Source organism: Hippocampus zosterae, chromosome 14 (assembly GCF_025434085.1).
Source record: "Hippocampus zosterae strain Florida chromosome 14, ASM2543408v3, whole genome shotgun sequence".
Classification (NCBI taxonomy): domain Eukaryota; kingdom Metazoa; phylum Chordata; class Actinopteri; order Syngnathiformes; family Syngnathidae; genus Hippocampus; species Hippocampus zosterae.
Genome location: NC_067464.1, coordinates 16,208,752 through 16,234,409, shown reverse-complemented (window position 1 = coordinate 16,234,409; position 25,658 = coordinate 16,208,752). Strand labels below are relative to the sequence as shown.

Sequence of the window (25,658 nt, the reverse complement as noted above, 5' to 3'; positions counted from 1 at the left end):
CTGAGGCTCAACTTCCTGACGGACCCTCCTCTCCAGTACCCCTGAATAGACCTTACCAGGGAGGCTGAGGAGTGTGATCCCTCTGTAGTTGGAACACACCCTGGTAGTCCCCCTTTTTAAAAAGAGGGACTACCACCCCGGTCTGCCAATCCAGAGGCACTCTCCCCGTTGACCACGCGATGTTGCAGAGGCGTATCAACCAGGAAAGCCCCACAACATCCAGAACCTTGAGGAACTCCGGGCGGATCTCATCCACCCCTGGGGCCTTGCCACCGAGGAGCTTTTTAACCACATCGGTGACTTCAACCACAGAGATAGGAGAGCCCACCTCAGAGTCCCCAGGCTCTGCTTCCTCCAAGGAAGACGTGTTGGTGGAGTTGAGGAGGTCTTCGAAGTACTCTGCCCAACGGTTCACAACGTCCCGAGTCGAAGTCAGCAGCGCCCCATCCCCACTGTACACAGTGTTAGTGGTGCACTGCTTCCCCCTCCTGAGACGTCGGATGGTGGACCAGAATTTCCTCGAAGCCGTCCGGAAGTCGGCTTCCATGGCCTCACCGACCTCTTCCCACGCTCGAGTTTTTGCCTCGGCGACCACCGAAGCCGCGGTCGGCTTGGCCAGTCAATACCCGTCAGCTGCCTCTGGGGTCCCACAGGCCATAAAGGCTCGATAGGACTCCTTCTTCAGCTTGACGGCATCCCTTACTGCTGGTGTCCACCAGCGAGTACGGGTGTTGCCGCCACGACAGGCACCAACCACCTTACGGCCACAACTCAGATTGGCCGCCTCAACAATAGAGGCACGGAACATGGTCCACTCGGGCTCAATGTCCCCCGCCTCCCCCGGAACATGGGAAAAGCTCTGTCGGAGGTGGGAGTTGAAACTCCTTCTGACAGGGGATTCCGCCAGACATTCCCAACAAACCCTCACTATACGTTTGGGTCTGCCAGGACGGACCGGCATCTTCCCCCACCATCGGAGCCTACTCACCACCAGGTGGTGATCAGTTGACAGCTCCGCCCCTCTCTTCACCCGAGTGTCCAGAACATGCGGCCCGATGATACAAATCCGATGATACAACTACAAAGTCGATCATCGAATTGCGGCCTAGGGTGTCCTGGTGCCAAGTGCACATGTGGACACCCTTATGTTTGAACGAGGTGTTCGTTATGGACAGTCCGTGACGAGCACAAAAGTCCAATACCACTCGAGTTCTGATCGGGGGGGGGGGGGCGTTCCTCCCAATCACGCCCCTCAACAAGGGAGTCCCTTGTTGAGGGCGTACCCCAGCAGGAGTACTCTCCAGCACACCCTCCAAGGACTCCAAAAAGGGTGGGTATGCTGAGCTGCTGTTTGGTGCAGCCCCGTCAGCCCAGTCAGGACCCGTCCCCCCACCCGCAGGCGGAGGGATGCAACCCTCTCGTCCACCGGTGTGAACCCCAATGTACAGGCACTGAGTCGGGGGGCAATAACTATGCCCACACCTGCTCTGCGCCTCTCACCGTGAGCAACTCCAGAGTGAAAGAGAGTCCAACCGCTCTCGAGAGGACTGGTACCAGAACCTAGGCTGTGTGTGGACTATATCCAATCGGAACTTCTCTGCCTCATACACCAGTTCGGGCTCCTTCCCTGCCAGAGAGGTGACATTCCATGTCCCAAGAGCTAGCTTCTGCAGCCGAGGATCGGACCGCCAGGGTCCCCGCCTTTGGCTGCCACCTAGCTCGCATAGCACCCGACCCCTTTGATCCCACGGGGACCCATGTTGCCTCTTCGGGCTGACCCCATGGGTGTAGGCCCGGCCACCAGGCGCTCGCCTACGAGCCCCACCTCCAGGCCTGGCTCCAGAGGGGGGCCCCGGTGACCCGCGTCCGGGCAAGGGAAACTGAGTACCATCGATTTTGTTTTCCATAAGGGGGCTTTGTGAAGTAACCATTTAGCCCACATTCTCTGACTAGGGTTGCTTGAGTAGTAGCATTCCAACAGAGCCATGTTATCACATCTCGCCCATCTCCGCTTTGTTCCAGAAGCCCATTTTTCATCAAGGTGCTCTGGTTCCCCAGCACCTGACGCAGACCTTGTTTGGCCGGGCGACGTCTGAGCCGGCATGTCATTCGTTTTATTGTCTCTCATCATTGTATGAGGTAGGCATTAGCGTGAAGGATCAAGGACCCACACTGGATGGTGTTATGTGCTCATTTTTTGCCCCAAGCGGGATTCGAACCAGCGTCTCCCGTATGCCAAACCCCGATGCCTTACCAACTGAGCTATCCAGCCGCTTATATATATATGTGTCCAAGGAAAATGACATTTTCAATGTCCTTGAAAATGTCCAAGGCAAAAATCAGCATAGTGAGCGATCGCCCAACTGGTGAACATTTGGGTGACATTTGCGTAAAACTATCGGAACGCCTCAAAGCCCGAGGGGCAAATGACGAGGTCGCTGCATCGACACGTACCTATCTATCGCCACATGGACACATACGATTGAGGTCCCTCTTCGCCAATGGGATGTCAGGAAGATGATTGGTCATAGCCAATGGCAGAGCAGTTATAAGTATGTTGCGTTCAGAAAACTCTGAGCTGCGAAAAGCAGCATATACTGTATTTTTACCTTTGGTATTTTGAATATTTTTCCGTAACAAGAACCGATATTTTCCTGTTGAGGCATTTTGTAACTTGATAATTCCGTATGAAGAGACGTTTGAAAGTAGAGGTACCACTGTAGAGCTGTGAAAATTCTGTAGAATATGAAGTGAGTTTACCAAGTGGTTGTTTTGAAGCTGTTGGCTAATCATGTTCCACATCTGAGCATCATGGTTGACTCTGTAGAATCCGATATGATCATTGTTAATCTTCAGCAGGCCATCCACTGAAGGCAAGTAGTCTTTGAGAACAAGCTCTGAAAAACAAGAGTGGAAACCAAAATTTTACTTTTGATCAACCAGGTGAGACTAAGATTATTAACTAAAAATGTATTGTGAATAATCAGTATGACGAATACACTTTCCTTGGGAATGCAACCCTTGTTTACTCTGATTGATGGTCAGAAAAATGACACATTTTTGGAAATACTTATTTGTAATAAAAATAATAAATATGTCCTGTGATTGGCTGGCAACCAGTTCAGGGTGTCTCCCGCTTACTGCCCGAAGACAACTGGATAGGCTGCGGCACACCTGCGATCCTCATGAGGATGGCTCAGTGGCAGAGTGGTTGTTTCCCAACCCTGAGGTTGGAAGTTTGATCCCAGGCGACCATGTCGAAGTGTCCTTGAGCAAGTTACTGAACCCTCAGTTGCTCCTGATCAGTCGATGAATGAGGTAACATGTGTATAGCGCTTTGAGTACCCAAGGTAGAAAAGCGCAAGATAAGTGACCCATTTACCATTTAAAAACGGGATGGATGGATAAAAATATGTATAGACTAATATGTGTATATCGATCAAACATACTCAACATGAGTATGTCCGGAGATATATTTTAGCAGTTGTTGACTTACTAATTGATTTGTTAGTCATTATTTTCTTTGGCAAACTGCTAAAATAATGCATCAATACTTACTTTGAGATACAGTTTTGTCGCCTGTGAGTTGTTTTGTGTTACTATCGGAATTGTTTTGAGTTATTTTTTCTTTCTGTGTGACATTTGCTTTTCAACATGTACTCATACACTTACATAGGATCACCTATGTGTATCAGTTTGAGTTGTGACTCTGCTTCATGCAATGTGATTATTCTTGATTAGCGTAAACAAAATTAAAAATAACGTGAATATAAGGGGGCGGCGCAGTGGTCAACTCTTTAGCACGTCGACCTCACAGTGCAGAGGTGCAGGGTTAGAATCCAGCTCTGGTCTTCTTGTGTGGAGTTTGCATGTTCTCCAGGTGCCTGCGTGGGGTTTCTCCAGGTACTATGGTTTCCTCCCACATTGCAAAAATATGCATAGCAGGTTGATTGGGCACTCCAAATTGTCCCTAGGTGTGAGTGTGAGCGTGAATGTTTGTTTGTCTATTTGTTCCCGTGATTGGGTGGCAACCAGTTCAGGGTGTACCATGCCTACTGCCTGAATACAGCTGTGATAGGCTCCAGCAGGCCTGTGACCACTCGTGCTGATAAGTGGATTAGAAAATGGATGGTTGGATGGATGGATGGTGTTTGGAGATTTTGAACTTTTTGGTGATAATTCCAAAGGGATTGTTAGGTGTAAACACACTATAAAAGAACATCATATCTTCAGTAAAGCATGATGGTGGCATCATGAAGCTTTGGGCTGTGTTTCAGGTGGAGAAAATTATGAACGTTCCAAATCCCATTTAGTACAGGGGTCGGCAACCCAAAATGTTGAAAGAACCATATTAGACCCAATAAAAACAAGTCTGTAGACGCAAAAAATTTAAAGCCTCACAATGAAAGCAACACATACTGTATGTATCGAGATTAGCTATCTGAACCTACTGTCAAAATTACGACGTTGGCTAAAAATACACAATGAGTCTTCATGAGTAAAGTTTTTCGCCCCCCCCCTGCAGTGCATCTGCAGAGCAGCGGTGCCCAACCTTTTTTGACAGAAGATCCTTTTCGATCAACCAACCTCCCGCAATCGACCTGTTACCGCACACGTGCGCATGCGCACGCACTTACACACGCATGCCATCATGAGCAACAGCCATATCACACCGAAGATGATCGAGGCATGGGATGCACTTTTGCAGCGTCCCCTTTAACGATCGTAGCTCACGTGTACTGTTTAAATATTGCTGCTCTCGGCCCTCCACATTCCCATTCTTTGACAGTACCCTCGGTGAATTGTACATGAAATGCGGTTTTGTTTTGGGGTTTTTTAACAGCCACCTGCCTGGCATCCCGTCCTGCTAATAGAAACATGTGTTGCATGCTATGACGCAAATCCTCATTGACAGAAATGTTTAAATGTATTCGAGACATTTTTACAGCATTGAGAAATGTTAAGAATGTTTGGGTCATGTTAGAAACCATATTAGAACAAAAAAAATATTTCCCTACGCCATCTTTTTAAATTTATAAACATTTTGGAAAAAAGCTCCAGGGAGCCACTAGTATGGCGCTAAAGAACCGCATGCACCTCTTGAGCCGCGAGTGTCCGACCATCAAGCTCGAGAGCAAAACATTATTAATAGGTTTCTCAGAGGCACTTGAAATAGAGACAGCTGTGCTCTGACACCTATTTAACTTGAACTGTAATGTGAGTGGTTAATTCTGAACAAAGCCACATCACCAGTTAAGTGGAGAGTCAAAATTGTGAATACGAGGTCATTGTATGTCTCTATCTTTCTGGATCAGCCTTTCAATCAGGTGTACACTCACTCCAGAGTGTACACTAAAATCCATGTCCCCATAAACAGATATGATGAAAATGAAGCACATTATCCTACCTGTGCTACTCCTGTTAAACATGACTGACATGTTCTTATTGCTCTTCACGGAGTGCCACTTGATAGGTATAGTCCACTTGTACCTGTTGGGGGGAGGCGGATACACACATTTTTTCCTCAATCTCCAAATTTAATTTAATTTCCTGTTCAGGAGTAGACACTTTATGCAGAATGACTCAATTTTCAGGTACTCAGAGGCACTTGAATATGCAACATGGAAATGAAACCATATCTTTGAAAAATTGGATAAAATCTATTTGAAGTCAATAAACGCTTGAAGTTTGGAGGCCATAAATATCACTCAATTTTGAGTTCCCTGGATATTTATCAAACCGTCATCCTCCATTTTCCTTTCAAGGTTCTTCAAGCGCTTTGCAAATGCTTATAGTGTTTTGCATCTTTATTCATCAGCGCTAGGAAGAACCATTAGTTTGGTTGTGAAGTACAAAATATATCAATCGAAGTTTGAGTGTCTTTTTACCCAAGGGGTGAGGGAGGTTGGTTGGCATCAGCATTCGGGTCCAGGAGAAAACGAGCTTGGTTCAATGTGGCATTCGCCTCTGTGACATTCAAATCCACCACTGGATAACCCATCTGCTTTGTCCATGTGTCCATGACCTCACTAACTGGTAACGAACTCACCTATCCAGAGGAAAGTGTCCATTGTTTAATGACCAGAACACACAGACCGTATAATCTCAATCAAGCGCCAGACCGAAACGCACTTCTGCCAAAGACGCCCAAAAATTGTTGGTTTTAGCGTTCTTGAAGTGGTAATCTTTTAAATATTTCTGCAAAAACAAGAAAGAAGGATTAAGTCAGATTAAACATTGAAATGTGCTCAAATAGAACCGTAAATACAGTGGTACCTCTACTTACGAATGGCTCTTCGTGCTAAATTTTCAAGTTACGAAAAACCTCAACGGGAAAATATTGCCTCGTTACGAAAAAAAATTCAAAATATGAAAGGTAAAAATACACTATGGGCTGTTACTCGCAGCTCCGAATTTCCAGACTGCAACATACGTATAGCGGCTTTGCCATTGGCTATTACCGAGCTTTGTCTATGCATGTAGATAATAGATAGATAAATGTCTATGCAGCGTCTTTATCGATCGCTATGAGGTGTTCTGATAGTTTTACATAAATGTGAATCACCCAGAAAAAGTATTCACCAGTCGGGTGATCGCTCACTGATTTTTGCCTAAAGATAAGATAACCTTTATTGATCCCTTGGACATTTTCAAAGCATGGTTAAAAGCCGACCAAAGCAAAGGTCCTTGGATCAGTTCTTTACAAAATGCCAGGCAAAAAAAAAAAAAAAACGCCTCCGAGAGAGATCATGGACGAAAGAGGGCAAAAAAAACCCGACAAGGACACAGTTAAAAGTTAAATAACCATCATTGTCAGGCTGGCATCATTTATGTTTTTATTCTTTTTATGTATTTATTATTATTTTCTTCTTTCTTCACCTTCGGAGGTGTTTCCCATTTTGACCTTGGGGTTTCCAGTCCATACTCCGCACAGATGTTTCGGTAGACTATGCCAGCCACCTGGTTATGTAGGCTTTCCCTGCCAGCATCTTACACCCTGTGTTGGGTCGTCTCAGGTGACTCTTTGCACAACCTACACCTTGGGTCGTATCTGGTGTGGTATACCTGGGCCTCAATGACTCTGGTGCTCAGGGCCTGCTCCTGAGCAGCCCGGATGAGTGCCTCTGTGCTGTCCTTCAGGCCAGCCCTCTCCAGCCACTGATAGGACTTCTTGAGATCAGCCACTTCAGTTATGGTCCGGTGGTACATCCCGTGTAGAGGCTTGTCCTCCCATGATGGTCCCTCTTCCAGCGCCTCATCTACTGTTCCCCATTGTCTGAGACATTCTCTGAGTATGTCATCCGTTGGAGCCTTCTCCTTGATGTATTCATGGAGCTTGGATGTTTCATCCTGGACAGTGGCTCTCACACTCACTAGTCCCTGGCCTCCTTCCTTTCGGCTTGCGTACAGTCTCAGGGTGCTGGATTTGGGATGGAACCCTCCATGCATGGTTAGGAGCTTTCGGGTCCTAACGTCCGTGGTCTGAATCGCTTCCTTTCGCCACCTTATTATTCCTGCAGGGTATCTGATCACTGGCAGGGCATAGCTGTTTATTGCCCGGGTCTTATTCTTGCCATTGAGCTGGCTTCTTAGGACTTGCCTCACTCGCTGGAGGTATTTGGCCGTAGCCGCTTTCCTTGTTGCCAGTTCGAGGTTGCCATTGGCTTGTGGTATACCGAGGTACTTGTAACTGTCCTCAATGTCCCGATGTCGCTGCTGTAGATCCTGGTCGTGTGGATCAGGGAATCTATGTCCCTTTCACTCTTAGCATACAGCTTTATGTCATCCATGTAGAGGAGGTGACTGATCGTAGCTCCATTTCTGAGGCGGTATCCATAGCCTGTCTTGGTGATTACTTGGATTAGTGGGTTCAGTCCTATGCAGAACAGCAGTGGGGAGAGTGCATCACCTTGGTATATGCCACATTTGATGGACACTTGGGTAAGTGGCTTGCCATTGGCTTCAAATGAGGTTTTCCACATCCTCATCGAGTTCGCGACGAAGGGTCTTAGGGTCCTGTTCACCTTATACAACTCCAAGCATTCAGTGATCCATGTATGTGGCATCGAGTCATAGGCTTTCTTGTAATCAATCCAAGCTGTGCACGGGTTGGTACGTCGGGACCTGCAGTGTTGTGCGACTGTTCTGTCAACCAGGAGCTGATGTTTGGCTCCTCTGGTATCTCTACCAATGGCCTTCTATGCTTCGTTCATGTATTGATCCATGTGTCCACTTATCTTAGCCGCAATGATGCCTGACATGAGCTTCCATGTTGTGGAGAGACAGGTTATTGGCCGATAGTTGGATGGGACCGCACCCTTTGAGGGATTCTTCATGATCAGGATCGTTCGCCCTTCGGTTAGCCATCCTGGGTGAGTCCCATCCCTCAGCAGCTGGTTCATTTGTGCTGCTCGGCGCTCATGGAGTGCTGTGAGTTTCTTTAGCCAGTAGGTGTGGACCATGTCCGGGCCTGGTGCTGTCCAGTTCTTCATATCTGATACTCTTTCCTGTATGTCTCCCACTGTTATGGTAACTGGGTTCTGTTCAGGGAGGTTGCTGTGTTCCTCTCTCAGGGTCACCAGCCATTGTGCACTGCTGTTATGTGCAACCTCCTTCTGCCATTTGCCTTTCCAGTACCTTTCAGTTTCCAGTCTTAGTGGGTCAGCTCTGTTGTTAGGACCCTGCCACTGAGCATACACTTTCGCAGGTTGTGTTGCGAACAGCCTGTTTATTCGTCTGGCCTCATTCTCTTTCGTGTACCGCTTTAGGCGGCTGGACAACACTTGGAGCCTTTGTTTGGCATATATATATACGAGACTGTACGCAAGCCGAAAAGGAAGGAGGCCGGGGACTAGTGAGTGTGAGAGCCACTGTCCAGGATGAAACATCCAAGCTCCATGAATACATCAAGGAGAAGGCTCCAACGGATGACGTACTCAGAGAATGTCTCAGACAATGGGGAACAGAAGATGAGGCGCTGGAAGAGGGACCATCATTGGAGGACAAGCCCCTACACGGGATGTACCACCGGACCATAACTGAAGTGGCTGATCTCAAGAAGTCTTATCAGTGGCTAGAGAGGGCTGGCCTGAAGGACAGCACAGAGGCACTCATCCTGGCTGCTCAGTAGCAGGCCTTGAGCACCAGAGCCATCGAGGCCCAGATATACCACACCAGACAAGACCCAAGGTGTAGGTTGTGCAAAGAGGCACCTGAGACGATCCAACACATAACTGCAGGGTGTAAGATGCTGGCAGGGAAAGCCTACGTGGAACGCCATAACCAGGTGGCTGGCATAGTCTACCGAAACATCTGTGGACTGGAAACCCAAAGGTCAAAATGGGAAACACCTCCGAAGGTAGTGGAGAATGACAGAGCAAAGATCCTGTGGGACTTCCAGATCCAGACTGACAAGATGGTAATGGCGAACCAACCAGATATCATGATCATTGATAAAGGACAGAGGAAAGCCGTTGTAGTGGATGTAGCGGTCCCAAGTGATGGAAACATCAGGAAGAAGGAACATGAGAAACTCGAGAAATACCAAGGGCTCCGAGAGGAGCTGGAGAGAGCCTGGAAGGTAAAGGTGACAGTCGTGCCTGTGGTGGTCGGAGCACTCGGGGTAGTGACCCCCAAACTAGATGAGTGGTTGCAACAGATGCCGGGAACAACATCGGACATCTCAGTCTAGAAATGTGCAGTCCTGGGAACAGCAAGGATACTGCGCAGAACCCTCAAGCTTCCTGGCCTCTGGTAGAGGACCCGAGCCGAATGAGGGACGGACACCACCCGTGGGGTGAGATGAGGATTTTTTTTTTAATATATATATAATACACAACTCTCATTTCTTGTGCAATAATCTAATTGTAACATATATTTGTTACATATTTTGATGCATTTAATGCTTTATAAAACATTTATGTCAGAATTTTGGGGGGCTTGGAAAGGAGTAGGGCATTTACATGGAAAACGCGTCTCTACTTACAAAACTTTTCTGATTAAGAATTTTTTCCAGAACACATACATTTTGTAAGTGGAGGTACCACTGTACCCCAAAATCTTTGAATTAGGGTTGCAGACAAGAGGCAATGTACCTGACAGCCAGCTCTGAATTTATCTCGACCCATCCAGTCCTCAAGCATCCTGAGAATTGATGCCCCCTAGACAGAGAATAACACATACAGTTTCATGAATCTTAAATTTATTTCCGGTGATGAAGGGGGATTTTGCCATTGTCAAACCTTGCTGTATGATATGGCATCAAACACAGAGGTGATTTCTGCGGGGGACGAGACATTGACAATAATGGGGTGGGATGAGAGGAGGGCGTCATTCACCATCACAGGAAGCACATCACTGATGATCATTATGTCCCGCTGTATACTCAGTGGAGGACACAGAAGTCAGTGCATCGAGGTCACGGAAGTGGCTTGTTTCTCTGTGCTAAATTACCATGTGCCAGTTGGGCTCTGCTTTCTCCACGCCAATGTACTCAAAGAAGCTGGCAAAGCCTTCGTTGAGCCACAGATCATCCCACCAATCCATCGTCACAATATTCCCAAACCACTGCAATGACACATTTCTCCAATTTTTTAGCAAGAGAAGAGAAGAGAAGAGAAGAGAAGAGAAGAGAAGAGAAGAGAAGAGAAGAGAAGAGAAGAGAAGAGAAGAGAAGAGAAGAGAAGAGAAGAGAAGAGAACCTTTATTGTCTCACTATGGAGAAATTTGCAATGGACAGCAGGAAAGTTCGGAGGGAAGAAGTAGAAAAAGTGGAAAACAAGTATTTGCATTCACAAAATAATTTAAAATACGCATGCAATATAAAAATACAAAATATAAGATAACATATATGCAACTGTGTATGTGCTGCTTAAGGTGACTGTGCTATTCACAATGGGTGAGTGGGAGAGTATAGGTTTTCAGGTACGTCTATTCAGTAGCCTGACAGCAGTCATCAGGAACGAGCAGAAATAAACACCAACATAATCAACAACTACATAACCGCATAAATAAATTCATTTCATTGATCATCAAGCAAGCATACATTTGTTTGAAATATTGTCGCCCAAGTACTTTTTTAAGCTTCTTTACACCAACCACCAAAATGCTTCTGGAATAAAACAATCAAAATGTGAATGGGTTTAAAAGGCTTCACAAACATACAGCATTTGGTATTCGTATCACACACTCATTCAATGCAGAGCACCTTCATTTCAGGGATTCCTAAAGTATTTGGACAAAATGTACCAATCATCTTTAAAACCTGTAATCCAACAACAAGGCACTTAACAGACGAGAGACCTTGAACGATGCCTCACCATGGGACATAATTCTGACCCTGGGAATGACTAAAAGGAGAGGGCCCTATTAGGATGCATTGTTTGTCCACGGTGTCGCCATTCCCTTTTTGTTGTTCCCTTTTTCAGTGTGGACTGGGCGTCTTGCTAATTGGTGCACCTGGCCCCCCTTACAGACCTACGAGTCTTTTGCTCATCAGCCATTTGCAGCATAAAAGCCAGCTTGAACAACCACCCGTTTGCCAGTTCGTCAGTGTTCTTTCCTGCCGTACTCGCTCCTGCCAAGCTGCTACACTCCAGCATTCCTGTACTCCTCGACTTGGTCATTTTGACCAGTGATGGGAAAATGAAGCCTCATGAAGCAATGAGACTTTCCATCCAACTGGTTTGTTCCTGGGCCATGTGGAAAATAAATGTCATGACAGTGATTAATATAAGACCATAGATGTGATGTGGAGGTAAGATCGGGCCAAAAAAAATCCAGCCCGACCCGGCCCGAGTCCGACCAATTAACTTGATTTGCAGGCTCGAGCCCGAAGCAAACCCGACATTTCCTATTTCATTTGTGATGACTCGGGAGGAGGAGGGGTGATTTGTGACAATAAATTAAAGCCTCTAAGTTAAACAAGTCTGTATAATTATTTACATCCTTTAAACATGTATTTCTGTTTCAGCAGAGGGTACATTAAGCGACAATTTTCCATCGTTGACGGATATTTTTTAAGAGTTGTAGGAAAATTTTAAGGCATTCCGTTATTTTGAAGGGTTGAAAATTGGGCATTTCACCACAGCAGCAGTACATCCTGAAGAATCGTGCGTGGCATTTGATGAGAGAGAAGCAGCGAGACAAAGAAGAACAATGACGGCTGGATCATAGAGACATGAAGGAGTTCTTTGAATTGTCATTGCCAGAGTTTAGTATAGTACGTGTTGTGATGAGGCCACTTCTGTTTTTTTTTGGGGGGGGGGGTTGGCGAACTACAGTCTCTCGTGGACAAAACTATTCACGGCCGCGTAATGAACAAAAAACAAAGTCAGCGAGAGAGAAGCCCGACCCGACCCGCGGGCTCGGGCGACCCGATCTTACCTCTAGTCAGTGTCACCTGTCAGCTCATTGTCGACCCGGTGCGCCGAATTTATTTCGATTCACCCGCGAAACTATTTGTTGGCGGTGACGTAGGAAGCCCGTCCCGCGAGGCATTGGACGGAGCAACGCGCGTTCCGAGGCATCCGCCGTAGCCACAAGCGTAATCGACACACGCCTCGATGCGCGCTTCGCAGATTTTCTTCCGGTTTACTCGGCACACGCATCGGAGGCTCGGCACAGTCGGGCCCATCACTAATTTTGAATCCCTTTCAGTTCCTGCCACCTAGACCTGTCCCACTTCTCGGCAATAAACCAATCAGAGTTCATTGTGTCTGCGTGCGGGTCCTGTGCTCTTCTTCCACAAAGCCTAACAGGCCTGAGGCTTCTGAGTGTCACGTTCTGCCCGAAGCGATAACGGATCGCTCCGTGCAGAACAAGGAAGTAAAGGGTTGGATCCCCGGGAAGCAGACAACGAAAAAATCTTGTCAAACAAAAAGTGTCTTTAATGACAAAAAACAGAAAGAGCCCGACAGGGAAAAACGGTAACAAAAAACGCTGATCAAATAAGGACCAGGAGTAACAAAGAAGGAAAAAACAACTGAAAACGCTCGCGGAAAACAAAACACGAGGAGGGCCTGATTTGGCGAGAATACGATAAGTACAAATCTTAGAGTCTAAACGCGAAATCACAAGAGTATCGGCCGTAAGGCAAGAAGGCAACGAGTCAATAACGAATAGCGAAATAGAGCACGAGAGAGTATGGCACGGCGTGGAATTCTCCGGCAGAGAATGAGCTGCCAGAGCCACTTGATAAAGGCCTGATAATCACCCTCGAATTAAGAACAGGTGTGCAGTAGGCAGAGGAAAAACCCGCCACCTGCTGGCAGTCACGGAACGTGACACTGAGAAGGTTGATATGGAAAAATAACAGATATGTGTTCCAAGGACCGAGGGGCGGTCCTTGGTCCTTGGCCTTGTAGTCAAGTCCTTGGTCCTTGACCTCGGGAGTCAAGTCCTTGGCCTTGGATTGCTGGTCCTCAGACACAATGAGGGATGAGAGCCTCGAAATCCCTTGCACAAGGACCGCATAAATCACGAAGGAATTGAATACATTCCATCCAAGGAAACCCATATTGATGGATGGATTAACTCTGGCACTCTGGTGTGTCTGCGACTGACAGGTGACAGTAAGCGCAACATGTATAGAGTGGCGTTACAGTAAGTTTCAATCACGTTTTTTTGCGTTCGCGATCGGCAGTTTAAATAGCGTGTAAAGCCTTTCTGTAACAGTGGTGTCTTTTATTTAGTTATTTTTGCACAGTCGTCACGTTTGTGAGGTCGCACTAGAATGTTTGTTTGAACCAAGTAATTACTAATTACTTGGTGCACTAGTACTACTAATTAGAGTTACAGTTGGAGTCCGTCATGTCGGCACTTCACTTCCGGGTTTGGCCGTTGGGATTTGGAGTCCTTTTGCTCGATTCCAGTTATGGTTGCCGAATGCTTTCTCATGTTTGGAATAATGAATATTGTTAATACATAGTTTAAAATCACGGTTGGTTTAATTATTTATTATTAATATTGTGAAGTTGAAGGTATTAGTTAATGTAGTATTAGTGGTAGTGGTAATAATAGTAGTACTCAGAGAATGGTTAGAGATGAAGCCCTCTCGTTACCTCTGCGTCCCGCGTCCTTGACGCATAATTTGCACAGTTCCAAACAATGTGCGTTTTTGGGTCGCAAGGAAATTTCTCAGGCAAAACAAACAAAAAAACTACGGCAAGCCTGAGGATTTCACAGTAACAATCGTTACCGGTAGCTTGTCGTTTCCGTGGCGTAATTTGCACAGGACCGAAAAATAGTTTAATTATAAAGTCACTGCACTTGAATTGACTGTGTGATCCACATGATTTCACTGCGCCTGTATGTGTGTTTGTGATGTGATGTGGTGTGTGAGTGTGTTTCTTCTAATTTACTTTCGTTTTGTTTTGTTTTCGGTGTTGGGTGGGTGGGGGGGGGGGGGGGGGGGGGGACACAACAGATGACGTTATGTGCGCATGCGGGTTATTTTAGTCCGCAAACTGAGGAATCGCGCGAATGAAAGTTTGAAATGGCGGCGAAAAAAACTCACCAAGGTCGACTAATTACGATATTAGTAATGCTAGAAATGGGAATGCTTGTCTGATTTTTCGTTTGATTCGTCCAAAGGGCGTATCACTAACCTCACCTGTAGAGAAATACGACGCGAGGACGATTACGAGGCAAATTGGTCATTAGATTTGTAGGCTAATCTCTGTGACAAATATTATGAAACCGTATTGGTTATTCTATAATTTACTGGTTGCAGCATGTTAACTTTATGAATAAAACATTCGTCACAAGGTTTAGTAATGCTAATGTTAACTGTTGGTAGAACTCATGATAACGTGTGTTAAATTCTTTCGTCAAATTGATCGTAGATTACGCATGCATCGTCTTGGGAAGAGGATCTCAAGCCACATCAATACCTATCGGTATTAATGATTACCAGTCAATTAATCTTTGCAGTGTGAGATTGGAAAAAATACTCTGATGATGCCACATGACACCAGTTTTTGATCTATTTATTTTTTGGAATAAACCTGGAGTACACAGCTGCGATGTAATGTTCATTGTAAATGCATCGTTTTCAAACATTGACTCTTGAAACATTATACTTTTGAGTTTCGGAATTCTTGATTATCAATATCAGTGATGTTTACGGAACCCAACATTTGTAATTGTGGTTTCCCGTTGGGTAATCCGGCGGAACCGAAAAACGGTTACCATGAATTTCCGAAATCCTCAGGCCTGCTCCTGAATTATTTAAATTTTTGCAGCATTTGTTTATCATTGTATGTATGTTGTTGTTTGTGTTATTAACATGTGAAATTGAATAAGTAGACCCTTTAAAAATTCGAAATTTGGGACTCTCTCAATCCATAATGGCACTAGTAATTTTCTGATCAGCGAGTCCCTGGGACTTGCTGCCGGTAAACTGTAAAATTATCACCGCTTTTTCTGCAATCAGTGATTGACTTCTATGCAAAGTCATTTTTCAACTTGTGTTCCCTGCCACGTTATGCCTGTTGAGTGTTGATTTACTTCATATTAAGAAACTACTGCACTAAAACATTACTTCATAAATGTATACCATATGATTTTATTTCATTTTTTTCTCAGTATAAATAACATACCCTGACTGTTCTACTCTTTGAATAAAAACACTTCATTCAAGCGTTAGGGAGTGCAAGGGTTAGGGTTAGAAGACCTGCCAAGTGGTATGATAGCATTGTTCTATGCATGTCATCGGCTAGGCCTCAGTTTCAAAATCAGTCCTTGGTCTTAGCCTCGGAGTCAAGTCCTTGGCCTTGGCCTTGGCCTCGGGTTGCTGGTCCTTGGACACAACACTGCAAAATAAGATCAATTAGAGGGGCTAAGCTCATGAAGGCCTGTCACGTTTCGGTTTTGCGGTCTGGCCAGCAGGTGGCATGAGTGGACTTTCTAGCACACCTGCTGCCAATCTGTAATCAATAGAAGCACTATTTAAGGACTCCGCCGTCTTACACCTATTGTGGGAGTATTGTCTATGGCATTGCTTTCTTCGCTGTTCTTTGACTTATTGGCTTTTGACCTTGTTGTGATTTCGCGTTATAGTTCTCGGTATCCATTTTTGAGTAAGTACTGTTTTGTTTTGATGATCTGGCTTTTTGTGCATGTACAGGTGTTGCATTGTTTTTCGTTGGTATTCTGGGGTCTTTGTTTTTCTTCCTTGCTCTTTTGTGCAAGCACTTTTTGTTACTCGTTTGGATTTGCCTCCTGGTCCTTATTGTGGACCAGCGCTTTATGTTCTCGCCTTATTTCGGTACGATTGAGACATTAAATTGTCTTTTTTCCTACCTTGTTTTTGTCTACGCTTTTTGGATCCCCCCAAACTCGGTTTATCCGAGACTTAACAAGGCCTTTATCATTCGGAAGAACCGTATGATAGAATTTAAATGAAGAAGGGGCTTCTAAAACTGGCGTAATGTGCTCTCCTCTTTCTGGTCCACGTCACCTTACAGCTGATCTATTCTGCGGTAATTTTAAATTACTGAGTGTAAAGGACTACAAGTTTATTTGCCAAATTGTTGCAATATATATAAACCTTTACTTTTAACTTCTTGTTAAGCGGAAGTCTTATTTTGAAGGAAAACAAAAGAGGACAACGACTGAGGAGACGATGACGTGATCGTGCAGATCAGACGACTTGGAAGAGCTGAACAGATTTGCAGATGACAGAATTTAGAGTTTAAAGGTACTTAGGGGTTGAAAGTGGCAACAACATTAATATTTGTATTGATCTTCCTATAAACCTATATTTGTGATTAGAATATCTGTTTAATTGATTACATTTTATACGTACGTAGATAAGTGTGACTCATGGCGTCATATCTGTTTTATGTTCTAACTCTTATGGTGTGAGAGGGTTATACGGCATGGAAGAAATAAAAAGATAGCTTTCTACCCCACCCGTTAAGCTTTATTATTTCAAACGATGCTACACCGAGGGATAAAATAAAATAATCAATGCAAGGAGAGATAAAAGCGTGCATCAGCGTCTTCACTTTTTTTTTCTAGACAGAAACAGGGAAACTCAGGCTTTCAACTTTGTCTGATGGAGTAATACAATGCTGTTCTAATTTTGACCAAAGTTTCTGTCTCTGAGCTCCAGGACAAATAATTAACACTTCAATTGAGTTGTGGGAAGTTTTCTGTCAAACAGGACTCGTTTTCTAAAATACAATTAAAAAGACTCACTTGGGTTGTGGTCATCGGGAGAGCATCAAATGTAGTCTGTCTGAAAGGTGTTTATTTCAGAAAGAGAATTGTTCTGAAATATGGATAATTCTGTCCTTTACCTTTCCCTTGTGAATACTGTATGTAATCAGTGGCATTACTATTCATTCATTCATTCATTCATCTTCCGAGCCGCTTGATCCTCACTAGGGTCGCGGGGGTGCTGGAACCTATTCCAGCTGGGCAGTAGGCGGGGGACACCCTGAATCGGTTGCCAGCCAATCGCAGGGCACACAGAAACGAACAACCATTCGCACTCACACTCACACCTAGGGACAATTTAGAGTGTTCAATCAGCCTGCTACACATGTTTTTGGAATGTGGGAGGAAACGGAGTACCCAGAGAAAACCCACGCAGGCCCGGGGAGAACATGCAAACTCCACACAGGGAGGCCGGAGCTGGAATCGAACCCGGTACCTCTGCACTGTGAAGCCGACGTGTTAACCACTGGTCTACCGGGCCGCCGTGGCATTACTAAAAAACAGATAATAAAAAGCTTATGCAGAAACATCTGATTATCATCAGGCTTCAGACAAATGATTTTATGACAGTACTACACTGGGTGAAGGTTTATTGTTGTCTGTAAAAGGATTGTGTCATAAAAGACAATCATTTGTATGTTTTATTACAAATGATCTAACTGATGCCTCCTTCCAGGTGTGGCGCTAAGATTTTATTTGTTATTTTTTTCTGTACTCTCTTGGGTCGTGCGGGGCTTTGATGGATATCTAAGTGCTGAGAAAAGAATACATTATTAGAACCTTCACTTACCGGTACTCTATGAGGTGATTCTCTTTTTCAGTTCAGGAATAATGCACAGCACAAGCATGTTCGATAGGAAAATGAATTTTAACTGAATCTGGGCTAAGAATATCCAACACACAGACACGCACACGTACACACAAAGCAAACAAAATACCAGGGATTGCAGGGCAAGGGCAAAATCTAGAACCACCACTCCACCTCCCCCAAAACACAAAATGGGGTACGGGTGCAGCTCAAATACTGAATCAGGGATTAGAACAGAAGATGTACATGTGAACTTCTTCATGTTTTTAAAACTTTTTCCAATGAATCATACAAAAATGTCAAATGCCAAATACAATAGTGGAGGGCCTAAACTGGAGCTCCACCAATTTCTGACAGGGCGAGATCATCCCAGAGCCCTGGTGTCATGCCCCGCCTGCCTCCTTCCCATAACTTTTTAACAGTCCATAAAACTTTACTGACTGCTACAGTGCTTATTGGGTTCAAATTTCTTGTTGCTGTTCTTTAGGAAATGCATATTCAATGATCCACCAACAATCAAGACCTTGAACTACAATTGCCTCAAACAAATCTCTTCATCTTTGCATAGCAACGATAAGAGCAACTGCAACATTGCCAAGTTAAGAAGTTCGATCAAAATGGTTTATTTCATTTTCTGGAAAAGTAGCTTAAATAAAGGGCTAAAATACACAACATATGCCTGCGTCTTCTTAACATAACCCAAATTTAAATGAAAAAAAACATCCACGTGTGTAATGATAAATATTGATTTTTGAGTTGAGCAATGGTTTTAATATTTCTCTCGATCAAATTTCCCGTTTTCAAAAAAAAAAAATGATTAAGTCGCATTACCTGGTGGACCAGCTCATGGGCAATGACACTTGCAACTCTCTGCTTATTGTAGGAGGAGGATTGTTTCTCATCATACAGCAAATTGGTCTCCCTGTAGGTGATGAGTCCCCAGTTCTCCATTGCACCAGTGCCAAAGTCAGGGATGGCTATCTTGTCTAGAAAACACACACATGACTTACACACACACCGCGTAACATTAGCGCACATTTTGTGTTATTAATTTGCAGTGATACCTAGTTTTGAGATGGAGTACGTCATGTTGAAGTATTCCTCAAAGTAATCAAAAATGATCTTGGTTGTGTTTGCTGCGTATGTTGCAGTTGATATCTGGCTCGGCTGGGTGTAGATTCTCAGCTAAAAAAACAAACATCAAAACAAAGAAAATACATTTATTTGTGCCTGGTTGTAGTAAAATAAATTGAGTAGAGAGTGGTAACAAGAGTAGAAGGCGGTGGTGATGAACTCACTGGAATTCCTCGGGCAGATATTCTTTCCACATGAGCGAATTGGTGCACAGCAAAACATACTAAATAGGTGCTCATTGGAATGGATTTCTGGAATGAGGTCCTCTTTTTATTGCCAGACATAAGGTCAGGGGCACCCTGAACACACAGTGGAAATGGCTCATGAGGCTAATGTGCATGTCATTCAGTCTGCAAAACTCAAGTCGGCTAACATACCCATTACCATACAAAATACGGGCCAAAGATTCATTCCTCTGTGTTGATATGCAACCCCCGCCCCCCAGCAAACCTAGTATAGTTTTAGCATACAAATTATGGTATTTTCTCTTCCCCCCCATCTCATACGGGGAGGGGGGGGGTTGTTTTTAAGAATCCCAGCATTTAATTCCAAGTACGTACTGTATGTGTTTTTACATTTTTACATTGCATTAATGTTTTTGGTGAGGACAAAAAAAATTCATCATCAAGATGTCACATACAGATCATCGAAGTTTGAATTTTCAAGACATAATTTAAGAGGTTAAATCCTAAGATGGGTCATTGCAATGTAAGGAAAAAACAACATATGAAATCGGATACCCCCCCCCTCTTCCCCCCCCCCCCCCCCCCCCCACACACACACACACACGTCGGAATCAGGCCTCTTTTCAAAGGTCGGTACAAATTGGCAACTGCCAACATGACTGCAATCCAAACCCAAAAAATAAATATGTAAAAATATTCAAATTAAAAGGACAAATGAGAGAAATAAGAAGATGACAGCACAGGTTGATGCAAAATGGAACTTGGATATGTTTCTGGAGATATGCTAGTTGGTTTCCAATGGACTGTTAAAAGGCAGTGTCTGTTGTGTCAGACAAGGTTTCCAGTCACCTTGACATCTCTCCCCAGAGTGTAGAGAGAGAGAATGGAGTCAATAAAGTGTGCGGGACAACAAAAGAATATTAGGCTTGAACTAATGAGCTGGAGACACTTAATGCATTGCAGTGCCTTATGAAGTAAACGGATGCTTTTTTTGCTTCCACACATTTTGGCATTATTATTATTTGGCATGGAGGATATTCTTTTCAGATGTTGCAATTATAATACATACCTCATGTGGCATGTTGGACAGAGCGTCATAGGTCTCGTCATGAATGATAGAGATTTTATAGGTGGCCTTTTTGTTTGGTTCATCAAAGCACGGAAACGATTTTCGGGCATCTGTTGGCTCATGATCAGTCGCAGCAATCTTTCTGATGGAATAGATGCAAGAGTAGTGCACAAACAGCAACTGTGAACCATTCTTACAATACATGTAGCCGAGCCTTGCTTATGTTTGCATTCTTGATTTTGACTTGATACTTGAACTACTGTATGTACTGAGGCATTAATTTTTCAAATTTCTTCCCTGCATTCCTCAATACTTTTTTCATCAATGCTCTACTTTTCACCTTTTGATTATCCTAACGTCCATGAAACACATTGAAGGTGGTCACCTCAAGAGAAAATACTGCACAATAGTCACATTACCAAGAAAGCAGTTATCAACGTGTTTGAAAAAAATAAATAAATAAATAAAATAATTGACTTACTTGCTGATGCCTGCTTCGGTGTAAACGACTCTGTAAAATCCCACCAGGGAGCCATTTAGCCACCCTTGGAAATCCAAACTGAGCACATACACTTCCTGAGGGCCTGTTACAGGCAGTTCCTCTGTAGCTTCCACCACCACATATTCCTGAGGTTTATATTCAAAGCAACTCTTGACTGACACGTGCTTCTGTCCTCCCTGCCTGTCCAGCAGCTTTAGCCTGGGCTTGTTCCTGACAAACGTCTCCCTGATATGGAGCCACAGATGGCGGGTGGGCTTGCTGACTTCCACTTGTATATCCACGGTGCCCGTGTAGGTATCATCGACAAGGTCAGGTTCCAGTAGCAAGTCGTAATGGATCGGTTTCACATAGTCGGGCAGACGAAAGTTCTTCCAATCACCGCTCCTGTCAGTGGAAGGCTCACAGGGCCCCCTACCAGGTTGAGGGGTCTGTGTAGGCTCTGCTGTAGGGGCTGGTGTCGACTGTGTGGTTGTTGTGGTCGTGTCAGACCTCGAGAGGCCCACCCCTAGACCCACTGCCAAAGAGCAGACTACTACCGTGACACAAATAATGAGAACATGCTTGCCACGGATACCGTACTGCCGCTTCTTCTGCTCCAAGTTCATGCTGTCGACCATTACGGGTCTCCCACGTTCGGAAGCCTAAATGGGATGGAAGTACCAAAGTGAAGTTGTAGCTCAAGGTTGTGACTCTAAGAGTAGGTATGCTATGTTATTGTAAATTGATCTCGGGCTGCCCTCTGTGGCGCGAAGGGTGGAGAAGAGAAAAGTGAGGGGAAAGAATCCCACGGTGGCAAGACGCTTTCCTTGTAGCAGGAAGAAACACCTCCTCTTGTAAATCAGCAATCTGCCATTTGGTCAAAAGCTAAACTTCCGCTCGATGTGTGTAGCTTTGCAGAAAGAATGTTGACTCCCCCCGCCCCCCAAAAAATCGACTTATCTATTACGGTTTTATTGCAGTTGTGAAACGGTTCACATAATCATCAACAGAGGGAAGATATTAAAAAACTTTGCATTGTGCTGACAGTCAGAGAAATATTCCGATTATACTATTACACTTACATTAGTGCATTTTGGTGACAAAATCTGACAGCTACTACAATAACATATACTGTACCTGAACATAGAGTCCATCTTATATGCCCCAAAAACTATTATATGACATAAAATGCTAATGTATGTTAGAACATAAGGTGATCAAAAATGTATGTTTTACTTAATTTGAATGTGGTTGGGTAATGTTCATAATATCGAATAACATTTCATCAATATTGACCACCGATGGGCAACTGAAGGCCAGTGTGCCACACTGGAATGGGGTTCAATTAACTTTTGAAAATAAAAATCTTCATTGCAGCTGAGCAGATTCAAGATGTAATACCAGCGTTCTCCAGTCGATGGCAGACATCACTTACAAGGTCTTGATTGTTGGTGGATCATTGAATATGCATTTCCTAAAGAACAGCAACAAGAAATTTGAACCCAATAAGCACTGTAGCAGTCAGTAAAGTTTTATGGACTGTTAAAAAGTTATGGGAAGGAGGCAGGCGGGGCATGACACCAGGGCTCTGGGATGATCTCGCCCTGTCAGAAATTGGTGGAGCTCCAGTTTAGGCCCTCCACTATTGTATTTGGCATTTGACATTTTTGTATGATTCATTGGAAAAAGTTTTAAAAACATGAAGAAGTTCACATGTACATCTTCTGTTCTAATCCCTGATTCAGTATTTGAGCTGCACCCGTACCCCATTTTGTGTTTTGGGGGAGGTGGAGTGGTGGTTCTAGATTTTGCCCTTGCCCTGCAATCCCTGGTATTTTGTTTGCTTTGTGTGTACGTGTGCGTGTCTGTGTGTTGGATATTCTTAGCCCAGATTCAGTTAAAATTCATTTTCCTATCGAACATGCTTGTGCTGTGCATTATTCCTGAACTGAAAAAGAGAATCACCTCATAGAGTACCGGTAAGTGAAGGTTCTAATAATGTATTCTTTTCTCAGCACTTAGATATCCATCAAAGCCCCGCACGACCCAAGAGAGTACAGAAAAAAATAACAAATAAAATCTTAGCGCCACACCTGGAAGGAGGCATCAGTTAGATCATTTGTAATAAAACATACAAATGATTGTCTTTTATGACACAATCCTTTTACAGACAACAATAAACCTTCACCCAGTGTAGTACTGTCATAAAATCATTTGTCTGAAGCCTGATGATAATCAGATGTTTCTGCATAAGCTTTTTATTATCTGTTTTTTAGTAATGCCACGGCGGCCCGGTAGTCCAGTGGTTAACAAGGGAAAGGTAAAGGACAGAATTATCCATATTTCAGAACAATTCTCTTTCTGAAATAAACACCTTTCAGACAGACTACATTTGATGCTCTCCCGATGACCACAACCCAAGTGAGTCTTTTTAATTGTATTTTAGAAAACGAGTCCTGTTTGACAGAAAACTTCCCACAACTCAATTGAAGTGTTAATTATTTGTCCTGGAGCTCAGAGACAGAAACTTTGGTCAAAATTAGAACAGCATTGTATTACTCCATCAGACAAAGTTGAAAGCCTGAGTTTCCCTGTTTCTGTCTAGAAAAAAAAAGTGAAGACGCTGATGCACGCTTTTATCTCTCCTTGCATTGATTATTTTATTTTATCCCTCGGTGTAGCATCGTTTGAAATAATAAAGCTTAACGGGTGGGGTAGAAAGCTATCTTTTTATTTCTTCCATGCCGTATAACCCTCTCACACTATAAGAGTTAGAACATAAAACAGATATGACGCCATGAGTCACACTTATCTACGTACGTATAAAATGTAATCAATTAAACAGATATTCTAATCACAAATATAGGTTTATAGGAAGATCAATACAAATATTAATGTTGTTGCCACTTTCAACCCCTAAGTACCTTTAAACTCTAAATTCTGTCATCTGCAAATCTGTTCAGCTCTTCCAAGTCGTCTGATCTGCACGACCACGTCATCGTCTCCTCAGTCGTTGTCCTCTTTTGTTTTCCTTCAAAATAAGACTTCCGCTTAACAAGAAGTTAAAAGTAAAGGTTTATATATATTGCAACAATTTGGCAAATAAACTTGCAGTCCTTTACACTCAGTAATTTAAAATTACCGCAGAATGGATCAGCTGTAAGGTGACGTGGACCAGAAAGAGGAGAGCACATTACGCCAGTTTTAGAAGCCCCTTCTTCATTTAAATTCTATCATACGGTTCTTCCGAATGATAAAGGCCTTGTTAAGTCTCAGATAAACCGAGTTTGGGGGGATCCAAAAAGCGTAGACAAAAACAAGGTAGGAAAAAAGACAATTTAATGTCTCAATCGTACCGAAATAAGGCGAGAACATAAAGCGCTGGTCCACAATAAGGACCAGGAGGCAAATCCAAACGAGTAACAAAAAGTGCTTGCACAAAAGAGCAAGGAAGAAAAATAAAGACCCCAGAATACCAACGAAAAACAATGTAACACCTGTACATGCACAAAAAGCCAGATCATCAAAACAAAACAGTACTTACTCAAAAATGGGTACCGAGAACTATAACGCGAAATCACAACAAGGTCATTCAGTTAACATCTCAGTCTTTCATCTTAATGCTGAACAATTTTTCATTGTTCAGTCGGGAATAAAGCCCACCTAAAAATTATTTTGTGTCCAGTCCAGTCTTTCCAAAGACCCGGCTACATATATATATATATATATATATAGGTATTGAATGTGTTGATTTTGTGCGCTGTTGTACTTCCGTCATCTTTCCTTTCTCCCTTCTCTCATCTTTTTACGTCTGATAGACCACAGCGTTGATTTGTCCAGAGAAGTATAAACCATGGTTTTTTTGATATGTAGCAAACAAGGCGGGGAAAAGGAAGTACACTTTAGAAGTACACTTTTCAGTGTGGCTGGGCGTCTTGCCAATCAGTGCACCTGCCTCACCGACACACCTGCCAGTCTTCACCTAGTCAGCCACTCTCACCCCTCGCAGCAGAAGGGGTTGTCACGATTTGGACTAAGCGAATCAAGTTTTGGAACCCGAAAGTGTAGACGCCAGACAAGGTCTCCAAAGCAAAAAATATTTAATGTACAAAATTCGCACCGACAAAGTAGTAACATAAACCGCTGGTCAAAACAAGGACCAGAGGGCACAAAAAACTAACAACAAAAAGCGTTGGACAAAAGGCAAGGGAGGAAAATAAGGATCGCGTAGACAAACAAAAACAATGTATCAAAATACACGCAAGAGAAAGCAATATCATAAAATAAAATCCAATACTTACAAAACCATTGGTACCGATAGTGCAAAAGCGAAACACGATGAGACCTATAGCAAGAATAGTCTATGGGCAAGGAAGCATCAAGTCATAAACAATACTCCGACAACCACCAGACAGATTGTTGGTCCTTAAATACACAGTACCTTAATTGAAAGATTGGCAGCACTGTGCAGCCAGAAAGTCTGCTCAGTCTGCCACCTGCTGGCCAGGCCAAGGACAGGAACATGACAGGGGTGTTCACAAGGCACATATTTGCATCGATGCTGCACTGACGTATTTTGTTGTGTTATATCTTAAACCAGTGTAAATTTTGTGGAGCATTCACACCTAAAAAGCTGCTATTAAAAAGAAGCACGTTAACCCCGGTGCAGCCCCACTTTCTTTTCTGCGGCCGTGCAATCCGATAATAAAAATACAGAAATAAAACATGTGCAAGCATAAAGTGTACTTCCTTTTCCCC

General features: G+C 43.9%; 2 protein-coding genes across 3 annotated transcripts in view; both read right to left on the bottom strand.

The window, feature by feature from the left end:
- Positions 1 to 21,813, bottom strand: part of enpep (glutamyl aminopeptidase) — a 51,500-nt gene extending 29,687 nt beyond the window's left edge. Inside the window, exons 1-12 of the mRNA XM_052085694.1 lie at positions 20,901 to 21,813; positions 20,420 to 20,561; positions 19,330 to 19,464; positions 19,096 to 19,216; positions 18,863 to 19,017; positions 10,453 to 10,566; positions 10,242 to 10,376; positions 10,095 to 10,160; positions 6,133 to 6,198; positions 5,889 to 6,049; positions 5,408 to 5,490; positions 2,761 to 2,897 (exon numbers count right to left, since the gene is read on the bottom strand). Of these exons, the coding sequence (XP_051941654.1) occupies positions 2,761 to 2,897; positions 5,408 to 5,490; positions 5,889 to 6,049; positions 6,133 to 6,198; positions 10,095 to 10,160; positions 10,242 to 10,376; positions 10,453 to 10,566; positions 18,863 to 19,017; positions 19,096 to 19,216; positions 19,330 to 19,464; positions 20,420 to 20,561; positions 20,901 to 21,538 (1,953 nt within the window). The 5' untranslated portion in view covers positions 21,539 to 21,813. The remainder of the gene's footprint in view (positions 1 to 2,760; positions 2,898 to 5,407; positions 5,491 to 5,888; positions 6,050 to 6,132; positions 6,199 to 10,094; positions 10,161 to 10,241; positions 10,377 to 10,452; positions 10,567 to 18,862; positions 19,018 to 19,095; positions 19,217 to 19,329; positions 19,465 to 20,419; positions 20,562 to 20,900) is intronic.
- LOC127614447 (uncharacterized) overlaps positions 1 to 25,658 on the bottom strand; it is a 197,190-nt gene that overhangs the window by 159,659 nt on the left and 11,873 nt on the right. The window lies entirely within an intron of this gene.